Raw genomic sequence first — 11,970 nt, forward strand, 5'->3', positions numbered from 1 at the left:
ACCCTGTCAGTGTGAGCTTGTAGCCAGTCATTTTCAAGGTAAATCTATCTAACCTCAATCGACAGTATTATGAGGTTAAAACAGAAACAAAGTCTGTTTAATATTAATAACTGACTTGCTGCCAACTTAATTCAGGCTAGTATTATTTATGAACTCCTTTTTTTATTATTGCTGATACAATTTTGATTTGCATATTTACCAAAGAGCAAATTGTCTGATTCATTGTGGTCAGTGCACGATGTATGGCCACCAGATGGGGCTATAAACTTAGCTATGCCCTCAGTCTGAAACTGTTTATGAGAGTCCTTCCCTGTCTGTTTGGTAGCCAAGTTTGGAGTCTCAGCAACCTGTTACAGCCGATCTAATACACAGTCTTGTAAACACCACAACACTGAAGGACAAACATGTTTTTGAGATGGTAAAATGGTTGTCTGAAAAAGCCCTGGGTTACAGTTAGTGAGCAGCACTGTTTATAGTGTAGTGCAGCCCACTGATACGTCTGTCTTGTTATTGTACAGTGTGTATTCTCTCGACTAAGAGGGAGGGGGCTGGTTTTCTACATTTCTGGGTTTAGTTCAGTATAGTAGAATGTTTCGAATTCTGGGAATAAGTTATGTGGGATGGATTTGTGCTTGGTGGAGCACCATTAGTATATGATGTGTGTATGTGTTGGATATGGGTGTGTGTGCTTCCTCTGGGTCTGTGGGATTTTGGCCCATAATTCCTGCAGCTCTCAGGTCACTGCTCCGTTCTCACGCACATATTTGGCATTCCTTCCCCGACATGATTACCATACACCTTCCACTCTGGGTTTGGCTCTACGGAATATTTCCATCATTCCCGAGTGGAACTGGAGCGACGTTCCAAAACTGAACAACCTCCCCACCACTACCACCCCCCCCAACTCTCTCCTCATCCCACCCCCACACCCTCTTCCCCTCCCACCCTACTCTCTCCTTATCCCACCCCCACACCCCCCTCCAGTAGATTCCTGCTGCCTTGGAATTGGAATCCTCTGGTACAACCCTTTTTTCCCCCTGAGTCAGCTGTTTGTGTCTGCCGGCATGATTGGGTCATTTGGCAGCGACATCTCTTCAATGACCTCCCGCCAGGATGGGGAAGGAAGGGGAAGGGGGGGTTGTGTGTTGTGGGGGGAGGGTGGGGGGTACATGAGAAAAGAAGGAGCTATGAAATTCTATCTCAGTAGTGCACGGTTTCTTCCATCGTTCTATCTATCATCCATCTTTTCATGGAGGAACTTAACACGTGGAATCAACTGTTGATTACTGCACAGCTACAGTTGATCCTCCTACAATTTTTCAGGCAACTTCAAAGGGTCCCTGTGTGACAGGCTAGTCTATCTTTGTTTTGTACCTTATGCAGTTCAATATCTGAGATGTGATTTTGAAAGCTTGCTTCAACAACTCCCTCAACCCATGCTGACAAACATTATGAAAGCTCCAGAGGTTAGAATTTGCCCGCCTATTCCTAGAAGTGCTGGCACTGTTGGGTCTATTAGTATCCTGGTGATTTTTTTTTTTTTTTTAAATCAGAAATTGAGTGTCAAAGGCTGCTGAGGTGCAGCAGCAGTGGAGAAACTGTTCCTTTTTGTGCCCCATGTTGTGTAAGATGAAGTGATGTGGGGAATACAGGATGTTGTAGCTTTACACTAAATCTCATAACTATGAAGAGAAAGCAAGTGAGGGAGTTCTCAACATCTTTGGAGAGCCTGCAATTGGCCGATGATGCATGCCCAGGGAGTATTTTCAGTCATCTTATGTATTTTTCCAATAATTGTGCAGCCAGCACACCCCAACTGCAGACTTTGGTGAACTCAATGAATCTCTATCGTCCTTGGAAGAAAAGTGTATGTGAAGGAGCTGTGTAAAAAGACTGTGAGACACAGAGGAAATGTTTCTGTAAGGTTTACTGAGTCGAGAAAGACTGCTGCACACAGAGCTGAAATAAATAAATGAAATAATTTTATCATAATAACAATTATAGTAACCATCATAGTAAGATTGCTTATTTAGGGTTTTTGTCTTCTTTTATATATATATATAACTTTTAATAAACTGTTCCCTTTAATATTTTTTCTCCTGTGTGTATGTGTGAGACTTTGGTGTGTTCCACTGAATGTCCTGGTAGCAGCATTCTGTATCCACGGTATCGCACGGGAGCATCATCCCCTGGGTCGTTTCTATAGCAATGCTAATAGAGAAGGCACCCTCCCCACTGTGCCACCCCTTGCACTTATCACCCCCTGGACCTATAAGCTGAGGGTGCTGTGTCCTAGCGGGGCGGGGCATGGGGAGGAATCATGTAGCAGGTCTCCAGTTGTCTTTGGTTGGTCATTGGTTTGGTTTGGTGCAATTGACTGGTTGTTTTTGGTGCAGCTTGGTTTTATACATTCCAGTTCTTAAAGCTTCAGTCCCTTCGGTGAGTTGTCAGGGGTTCATACACAGTGTGTATGATCCCTTTCCAGAGTCCCTTGTCATCCAGCTTCACTCATGGTTGTTGGTGCGCTTGAACACACACACACACACACACACACACACTTACACACACTCATCTACTTTCTCCTACAAACGTGCATTCATTCAGTAAGTCATTCACTCAGTCATTCCCTCATTCATCCTTTTTTTGTCATCCAGTCATCCCAAGTCTCACAGGTTCCCACTAGTCCAACAGTGAGACAGAAGTGCGTCACAAATCAACAGTCCATTAATGTTCCATTTGATCTCTCCAGATCACACCATCCCTTTGTCAACTCTGCCTTCTTCCTGTCTTCTTTTTGTTTTCTTTCATCTTTCCCTTTATCCATAGGCTAAGCACCCACTCCCTTGTTCAGTCAGCCTTTCCCACTCTCGCTCTCTGTACGGTCCAGTTGTAATTCCATTCTCAGTATTGTCAAATAGCTCGACATGAAGGCCTTGTGGTCTTTGTGGTGGTGGAAGAAGAGGCCTTTGCAGAATCGTAAGTCCGGGACTGAGTTTGGCTGGCTTCAGGGGCCCTGTCAATATTTCTGGGCAATATTTCTGGGAAGCTGGCCAGAACCTCGGAGGTACGAGCAATGTACTGGGTCTTTTAGTAGTTAGCATGGTCCTGTAAGGGAAAAAAAAACTGGGAAGAGTGATCACTAACTAGGGGGCTGTAGTTGTAAAGCTGGTGTAAAGCTAAGCCCCATAAATGATTCATGAAGTTTCTGGTCTATGTTATCCCAGCAAAGGGAGGTGTTCAGTGGGGTGCGACAGTAGAGATGAGTGGGTCAGCCATTGGCAGGCTCAGGTCAAGGTTTTAGATGACAGGACAGTGGGCATTAGCATAAGCCACTACTAGCGAGGCCCAGTTGCACGCACCCTCTTGCTCCGCTTGCTCACAGTGGTGAAGCGGAAGGGGGTGGTCAAGTCGGGCTGCTCCCCTGGTGGAAATCGCTTCATGAAGTGAACGTCCTGCTGGTTGGGGAGTGTGTTTGGGCCACGGCGAGGACGCCCCCGCTTCGTGAAGCCCACATACCAGCCGGCATAACGCGCTGACATCAGAGCTGTGTAGTGGTTTTCCAGAACTTTCTCCACGAAGACGCAGTCAGCGCTACGATTACTGGCCTTCTGAGAGAGTAGAAAAATCCCAGATACACACGCACGCACACGCACGCACGCACGCACACACACACACACACACACACACACACACACACACACACACATTCATCACAAAGAAAGGCTGGTCAGGAACCTGTAAGAAAGTTAGATATCTTTCTTGGACAAGCATGTCTTTGTAAACCAAAAGAAGCCTCACCTTTCCCACTAGCTTGCCTCGGCGGTTCATGCACAGGTAGAAGTTGGTTTCTTTGCCCCGGATTCTCACCTGGCTACCAAAGGTGTCGGCCTCCACTACGAGCTGGGCTTGTGAAGGGACAGACAGAGGGACAGACAGACATTAGAGCCACATGCAAGTTTGACAGACACAGGTATTGGGTTGGATTCACAATACAAGATTTGACTCGTTTATTAGGTTGTGCCACACAAACAGATAGGATAGGGATAGAAAACCTGAGGTCACCCTAACCTGTAGATCTTTGCTGGAACAACAGTTTAAGTGCTGAATTAGTTTCATGAATCCTGTAGTGTGTGAGATCCCTTGCCATAACAAAGAACAGCAAAGAGGCTCACGTCAGGCACAAATGCGTAGCACTAATCAGTCAAAGTAGAAACAACTGGACAGAGATCAGGCTCCCAGCCAGGCAGATTACTAACCACCATGGAATCTGATTTGAATTTTTAACCAGCCAAAATGCTCACATTGAATCACAGTGTTTGAAATCAGAGTGGCTGTTAAATGTGCTGATAAATCAAAGACAGATGTAAATGTCTGGTTGGACAGATGGTTGTCAGATAAGCTTGGTTATGCACACGGTTACTAGACTGCTGACCACAAATGGGCTTTGTAAAAGTGATAACAACCAAGAATAGTCGTACAGCAGAGGGAGAGAACAATCACATAGAGTGGTCTGTGAGACTGTTGTTTCAAAGTGTGTTTGTGCCTGTGTGCATATGTCTGTGTGTGTGTGTTTGCGTGCAGGTGCATGCATGTTCATCCTTCGAGGCAACACCGCTTCACTAACTACATATCTTTCGAGAGCGCTTGGACCTGTTTAAAAATAAATCCCTAAAATGGTTCCTACATGACCTTAGTCAACAAAGGGGTCAAGAGAAATCAATACCTCCCCCTCTCTTGCCCTCTTCCTCTCTCTTCCCCCAACTCTCCTCTACTCTCCCCTCTCCTTTCTGCTTCCTCACTTCATGTTTATACCTTTCTGCACCCTCCCCTCTCTTTCTCTCTGTTTGTCTCTCTTATTTCTCTGCTCTTGTTTTCGCTGTACAAAGCCTCATAGCCATTGCTGGACAGTGTTAGTGGTATGTGTCAGAAACAGACAGGCTTCTACATCCATTGTGGCACTGGCTTGGAGCAGTGTGAGAGCAAATTGACATGTTTGTGAATGGGAGCAAAGTGTAACATAAGCCCCCGCTGAAGCACATAGGGAAATATGAACACTAGCTTTATGGCTTGGCTTTCTTCTGCCCATTGATTCTCTGTGGTTTAAGAATGGGTTAGACATCCTTGCAGACGGAGAGAAGTGGAGGAGGAGGGAGTGGGGGAGGGACAGAGGGAGGGATAGAGCACAGAGGGAAGGAGAGGAAGCCTGCTGTTTTAAATCCAGAGGAGACAACAGGGAGGATGAGAAATCAATGGGAGGATCGATGGAGGAGATGAGTTTCTAACACTCGCCCTGACACTCTACCTGCCAGGCTTCTCCCTCTAACTCATGCTTTTTTTTCTTTCTCTTGCACCCTCTCTCTTCTCTCCCTCTCTCTTTCCCTTTCTCTTGCTCTCTTGTGAATCATTGAGTCAGCAGCCAGTCGATGAGGTCTTTGTACTCCCTAGACAAGCTCCACTGCCCCTCTGCTAAAGCCTGGGGAGACAAGTGTGTGTGTGTATGTGCCTGTGCGTGTGTGTGTGCACATGCAGTGGCATTCTGTATCCGTTCATGCATGCACTTGGTATACTTTCAAGTCTTTGTAGTTGCAGTGGTTAGGTGGTGTGTGTGTGTGTGTGTGTGTGTGTGTGTGTGTGTGCGTGTGTGTGTGCGCGTGCGTGTGCAGGCAAGCATCTTTCACAGAATGCATAGATTTGTGTGTGTGTGTGTGTGTGTGTGTGTGTGTGTGTGTGTGTGTATGTCTGTCTTACCATATTTGTCTCCGTCCTCTCCGCGGGCACTGATTCGGCGCCCTAGCACCTGCACATGTTTCCCACTGGTGCGGCTATAGAGCTGGTAGACTCGGTGATGTCGTCGACTCATGGTGTCTCGGACCTGCGTCTGGTTCTCCACATGCACACTGAAGTTCACTCCATCTACACCAAGCACCTGCTGGGAAGATGCACACAAACACACACACACACACACACATACATCCAGACAGCACATCCATATAGACGAAGACAGACAAAATTAGCCTTGAAAAATCTGCACATGTTGCTGCTATAGTTACTACAACTTGTCTTTTATACTGTACTTTGTCTTTTTGTCATGCATGCAGACCTTCACCTGTAATGGATTGCACATCACCAGCAACATCTGGATACATCTGGAAAAAGCAGAAATGGAGATGATTTTTTAAAAAAGGAGCAAGAAAAATCGAGTGCTGGAAGAGGCAGGCGTGACACCAACATTTCCATCCCTTTTTTCTCTTTCAGACTGCTAAACATCTCTTTCCCTCGCCATGTGATTACTCACTTCACTGGGTGTGCGGCTGGCACAGCGATATGACATACAGACAGGCAGATGTCCAGGGATAGGCAGACAGACAACACCCAGAGCAGTGTTTATTGTTACGCTACCAGCATTCTATCCCAACCCACTTTCTGACCCTTCCCTGACTTTTGCCACACCAAAATCTGGCCTTCAAATGACCCGATTGGACCATGGCTAACTGGCAAACATACCGAGACAACTAGAACATGTTTTGGTTCGGACATCTAAGGGACAGGGCTGACTTTTTGGCTGCTGTGTGTATGTAGACAGCTGGGCTGGACTACAGGTGTACACTCGGCTATGTTGTGGATTTGGAAACCAGTGGACTGTGTGGTTATATTCAGAGATGCTTTGAATAAGTGAGAACATGTGTCTCTAAACTTTTTTGAGAGATTATTTAGACAGAAATTAGGTTTATGCAACATGTGAGATGCATGGTGCAAATACTGTCCATCTGAAATGTTGCCAACAATGTATCCTTGTTACTATCCAAGGCATTTAAGATTGAAGGAGGTGGTTGCAGTACAGATTAGAATGCTTCTAAGTTTATCACATTGCTTAATTGCAGTTTAGACCTTGACCTTGGTTGTATTGTTTTTTTGCAGCTTTAGCTAGGGAGTGATTGTGGTGCATAAAATCTGCTCTGGCAGTCCTTGAACTGCATTGAATTAGTGGCTCAAGACTTGATGAAGTTCATAACCAAGTGTGTGGGCTGAAAAGCTATTCTACAAATTTTGTCTTTTCCCACCTCATCCTCTGCTATCTCTCTGTATGCCTACCCTTTCTCTATTGTGCTCTCCCCTGTTTCTCTCACTTGTTGTCCTCCCTATCTCACCTCTACCTTATCGCTCCCTCTCTCTCCTGCTCCACTCTACCTTTCTCCTATCATTCCCTGCCTCCCATCTCCCTTTATGTTTGGGGTTAGTGGGGTGACTCCTCCACACTGTCATGGGCATACACACACACATGCACACAGATGTGCAGATGTGCGCAGGGTGCGTGTGTGCACAGGAGGAGCAGGCAGCTGACAGCTGGGCCAAAGCAAAGACATATGCACTGGTGAGAGAGGGAGATAGTGAAAAGGCGAGAGAGGTAGGAGGTACACATAGGGATAGTGAGATGGCAAGCAGCATAAATAGAAGGGAGAGATAAACTGAGAGTTGAGTGAGAGATATGGACTGAAAGAAGGGAGATATGCACTGGAATATTAAGAAGAAAGATAGAGAAAAAAATATAAATTTAATGTTAGCCTACATCTGGAGAGAGGGGGAGAAAAAGTGACAGCACTGTAGCCGCAGAGTGTAGTCTGGTGTGAGAAGTAGACAAAAAGATAAATAATAGGAAAGAAGGAGGAAGGGGGTTCAATTCATGCACATCCTAACACATGTCACTCCCTCTTGACTCACACATACATACACACATAGCCTCTTCTAATGCAACATTCACAAATCTCTTGTAACCTCTCTCTCCCTCACCCTGCCTGCCTGTCTCACCCTTCCCCCTAGCTGGTGTATCAGCCCTTGGGTTTTGCTAATAGATGCAGACACCCAGGGCAACGCAGTAGTGTGTTGGCCCAAGCATTCTGCCTGCGCAGCTGAAAAAGGCCCAGCGCCTGTGCATTGTGAGGACTCTCAGCTGTTAAAACACCACCGCTGTGCTGCCGCCGAGGACACTGCGAGAAAAGTGCCTCGGCTCTGGATTCTCCCACTCCCTCCAAAACCACAGACACTCCATCGTGTGCCAGCCACAGAGAGAAAGAGAGGGAGACAGAAAAAGCGAGCGAGAGATGGGATCAGTGGGGTGGGGGAGGGCTGAGAAAACGAGAGAATAAGAGAGCGATGAGTAAAGTCAAGAGTGAGCTAGGGAGTTAAGACAGAGGGAGGTATGGAGAGAGAGAAAGAGAGAGAGGGGAAGCCCGGTGCGCATTGGCCGACTGCCAAAACAAGCAAGGGTCTGACATCATAAACCTGCGTCCCAGCAGGTCTACCATATGGAGGCTGCGGTTAGGCTAGCAGGCCTCAGCACCGAGCACTGGGCATCAGCATGGAGCGAAAGCGGTCGGCCTGGTGGGACTCAGCACAGAGCAGTGGTTTCAGCAGTGTGTAGCGGTGGTTAGAGTGGTAGGCCAACACTGGAGCAATGGGCCTCGGCACAATGCAAGAGTTTCAGATGTTCAGCAGTGGGCCTCAGTGAAGAGTAGTGGTTAGGCTAGTGGGCGTGTGAGTGCGGCGTAGTGGTATCAGCAGTAATAGGCCCTGTGTTGGAGCAATGGTTTAAGAAGTGGTGGGCCTTGACAAGAAGCTGTGGCTTTTGGAGAACAGCACTATGTCCTGCGGTGTAGCCATGGTAAGAGAGCAGGAACTGGCTCCTGTGCTGAGCAAAAGGTCCTTGGCAGTGCTCAGTGGCTACAGAAACATACTTGAGTTTGTGAAACAGCATGTTTGTGAAGATAGCTGCAGTCATGGTGGAGTCAAGTGGTTGTGGTAATACTGATAGGCAAGAAAAATCAATGGAGAGATGATTGACTCTCAAAGACCTAAACTAAGACCTGTAGACTTAACAGTCAGACCCCCCCTCCCTCAAATAGTGCCAGCAACGCCATCATTCATCGGTTATTAATTCATACCTCAGTCTGAGCAAGTATCTGTGGAAAAAGGTACAAGCAAGACGGTATGGCAGATGTAGGCAGGATGGGCCGTGAGAGAGACAGAGAGAAAGAGGCAGGCAGACACCAGCAGCACACACCCTGACCAGGTTGTGTGAGGAATGAGAAGTATCTGGAGATGACTGCCATCTGGGAGAAATACAGCCGACACAAAGAAAGAAAAATAAATCCCTTGGCTTTTAACAAGACACACCTCAAATGGGCAAACTCAAGCCCCCTGAGTCTGTATCCTCCTCCCTTCGATTTGCTCTTGGCACTTTATCATTTTCCTATCCCACTAGATAAAGCCAGTGTTATTTGACTCAACTTCTGAAATATTTTCAATTGGGAAAAAAAGCATTTTCTTGGCAATGGGAAAATGACCTTCTTTAAGCCAGCTTGGCCATCACTGAAGTAAGTGCAGATGGTGATGGAGATGTTTATGGCAGGTTTTATGAGTAACATGGCCCTGACTCTGACCCAGTGACCCTGAACTGTCAGCCAATCAAAACAGGGCCTTCCATGACATGTTTTCTATGGGGACTGATGAGGAGTGATGTAATTGTTAGGCACCCCAACCTTCCTCTCCATCAACTCCATTTGCAGCTAGTCTAGCCATGAAAACAGTTTGGAGAACACGAGACAGAGATAGGTGGACAAATAATCTTGTTGCATGCCAAAGCTAATATGTGATGAAGTTCTAAAACGTGACTTACAAGACAGCCAGCGTGGAGAGAAGGGGCCACATTGCTTCCCCCCTCCACTATGGAACTTGGCCCAGAGTCAGTCTCCTCGCTCGGTCAGAGCCAGTCCGACAGTCCGGAGAGTTCCCGTCTGTGGTTGGAATCCGCTGGATGTTGTGCAGAGTCAAAGAGTCAGCGGACACTCCCGTTGGCATCGGCGGTGGCGTGCCCCGGTTCCACCGGCGTGGGTGAGTGTGCGTGCGCGGGCAAGGTGGGGTGTGAGGCCGGGGTGAGCGTGCCACTGTGACCGCCAGGCAACCTGTCAGAGCTGTCCGGAGCGGCGGGGAAAGGAAGGGGCGGGGGCGCAGAGGGGGAAGGAAGGTTAGGGCATCAAACGGTTGCGCGCCCCCGGCAGAGGAGGAACAGGTGAAAGCGCGCTCACGCTACACAGATATCCAACTCCAATCGACCTTGCTGACCCCCAAGATGTTGCTCGGTACTGTGGCCCGATGCTGCTTGTGCGTAATCCAATGCGCAACGTTTCAGTGGAACAATAAGCTTATACTGGTTGTCCAAAACGAATTCTATAGTAGGCAACATATACCGAGATTATATAAATGAATAAAAACAATGTGAGCGAGTATTACTTCGTGCACAGACTGGAAGACGAGGCAGGCTTAGTCCCCACGGGGCAGGGTCAGGCGCTGCTGGAGGTGGGCTACCTGGGCGGGCTGATGGAGGAAACGGCGAGCTGGAGACGGGGGCTCTGCGGGCGCAGGGTGCTGCAAGGTGGCCTCGGTCATGGCTGCGCCCCCACTCTGGCTCAATGTATCTGTGGCTCAGGGAACACTGACCAACAGTGTCCGACAGAGAGGGTGATAAGGTCCCGGAGCGGTCCAGCTCAGAGGGCTATATGGAGAAAGTTGAATGAGAATGGGAGGGGAGTAGAAAGGGGAAAGAAAGAGGAGGGAGGGAGGGGTAGTTGGAGAGGATGGGAACAGCTGTGACTGGGTGGCGGACTCAGCCACCCGCGACACGGCGAGGAAATGACAGCCGCACTTTGCACCTGATTTCCCGGACTTCCCCGCTTGCCTCAGCCGCTGGTTACCGTCTGGCTGCAGCGGTCCTCCCTGCGCTCTCTCGACACAATACCAGCCAAAACATAGCACGATGACATCACCTCCAAAATGTTTGAAGGGGGAAAATGCAATCCGATCTTTTTATTTATTTTTTTTAAAACGTAGAAAGTTTAAGCAGTTTCTTTGAAGGGAAAAAGCACGTAAAGTCTCCTCAACCCGAGAAAGCGTACGCCGCGGTGCAAGAAGAGGCGATCTTTCCAGTTTGTGAAGAAATAAAAGTTAAATGGGCGCACTCGAAATGTGTTTACCTAAAATTACACTGACACACCGACCCCCGTCCAGAACCTGCGCCGTCTCTCCCCCTGATATCTGCGTCCCTGTTTCATTCAGACACCAGAAGAAAACGCAAAAAAAGAGAACACAGCCGTACGTTTTTTTTTTTTATCCAGTTCACTGTTATTATGTAGATCCTTCGCCTTTTCAAAAATGCCAAGGTTTCCTTCCATAAAAAGCTCTTCTTGAGGGGGGCTGCACAGGAGAGGCGCGTCGGCAGGCACAGACCTCACTCCAAGAAAAACCAGAACAAGATTTTAACAGACGCGGATCAATCCTCCCTCCCTCCTCTCTCCCTCCTCCCTCTCTCTCTCCCCTCGCTCTCCCTCACACACACACACACACACACACACACACACACACACACACACACACACACACACACACACACACACTTATTGGATCAAAATGGGATTAGTCAGTCTCTATGCGCTGCAGACCAACTTACACTGCAAAAATATCCATTTAAACAAGTCTTTTAATCAAGTAGCCTGTTTAAATAAATCTTTTGCGTCTCATGTTTCTTACGTGCTTTAAAAAACAACTTGATTAGCACTGTAAACAGTTCCAGCTGTTTACAGTGCTAATCAAGTTGTTTCAAGTATTTTCTCGGATCAAATGTCATTTTCTTAATAGCCTTCTCTTAGAGTGATTTGCCTTGTTTCACTTTAAGATAGGCTATATGTGTCTCTTAATAAATGTCGAAACATGGAAAACCGCATGGGAAACGTTTGGAATGATTGTGAAATTTCAAAGTAAACTTAAAAATAAATTTTTGGTGATGAAGGCGGACATTTTTTGCAGTGTACACCAGTAGCGGCAAATTGGACACTGCTGGAAATGTCAGTGACCGCAACAAAGACGAGACTGGGAAAAAGCTTTCCCAAGTTTTTCAAAAAGTCTTCACATAACATGGAC

General features: G+C 47.3%; 1 protein-coding gene across 2 annotated transcripts; it reads right to left on the reverse strand.

Annotated features, from left to right (window-relative positions):
- Positions 1-1,912: 1,912 nt before the first annotated feature.
- Positions 1,913-9,745, reverse strand: fgf18a (fibroblast growth factor 18a). Of its 2 annotated transcripts, none has more exons than XM_030061235.1 (5): positions 9,674-9,745; positions 6,107-6,146; positions 5,749-5,929; positions 3,799-3,905; positions 1,913-3,608 (listed from the first exon to the last, which is right to left on the reverse strand). In XM_030061235.1, the coding sequence occupies exons 1-5, from the start codon at positions 9,703-9,705 to the stop codon at positions 3,336-3,338; spliced, it is 633 nt and encodes a 210-aa protein (XP_029917095.1). In that variant the 5' UTR covers positions 9,706-9,745; the 3' UTR covers positions 1,913-3,335. The 2 variants fall into 2 exon arrangements, with proteins under 2 accessions (XP_029917095.1, XP_029917096.1); XM_030061236.1 differs by having other exon boundaries at positions 5,749-5,926; positions 9,674-9,705.
- Positions 9,746-11,970: the final 2,225 nt, after the last annotated feature.

Source organism: Myripristis murdjan, chromosome 10 (genome assembly GCF_902150065.1).
Source record: "Myripristis murdjan chromosome 10, fMyrMur1.1, whole genome shotgun sequence".
Lineage (NCBI taxonomy): Eukaryota > Metazoa > Chordata > Actinopteri > Holocentriformes > Holocentridae > Myripristis > Myripristis murdjan.

Coding starts and splice junctions, on each gene's coding strand:
- fgf18a (XM_030061235.1), bottom strand. CDS start 9,705: ATGTGGCCCCTTCTCTCCACGCTGGCTGTCTT. Junction 6,147..9,673: donor CTCTCCACGCTGGCTGTCTT/GTAAGTCACGTT, acceptor TGCTTTTTCCAG/ATGTATCCAGATGTTGCTGG. Junction 3,609..3,798: donor GAGGCAAGCTAGTGGGAAAG/GTGAGGCTTCTT, acceptor CTACTCTCTCAG/AAGGCCAGTAATCGTAGCGC.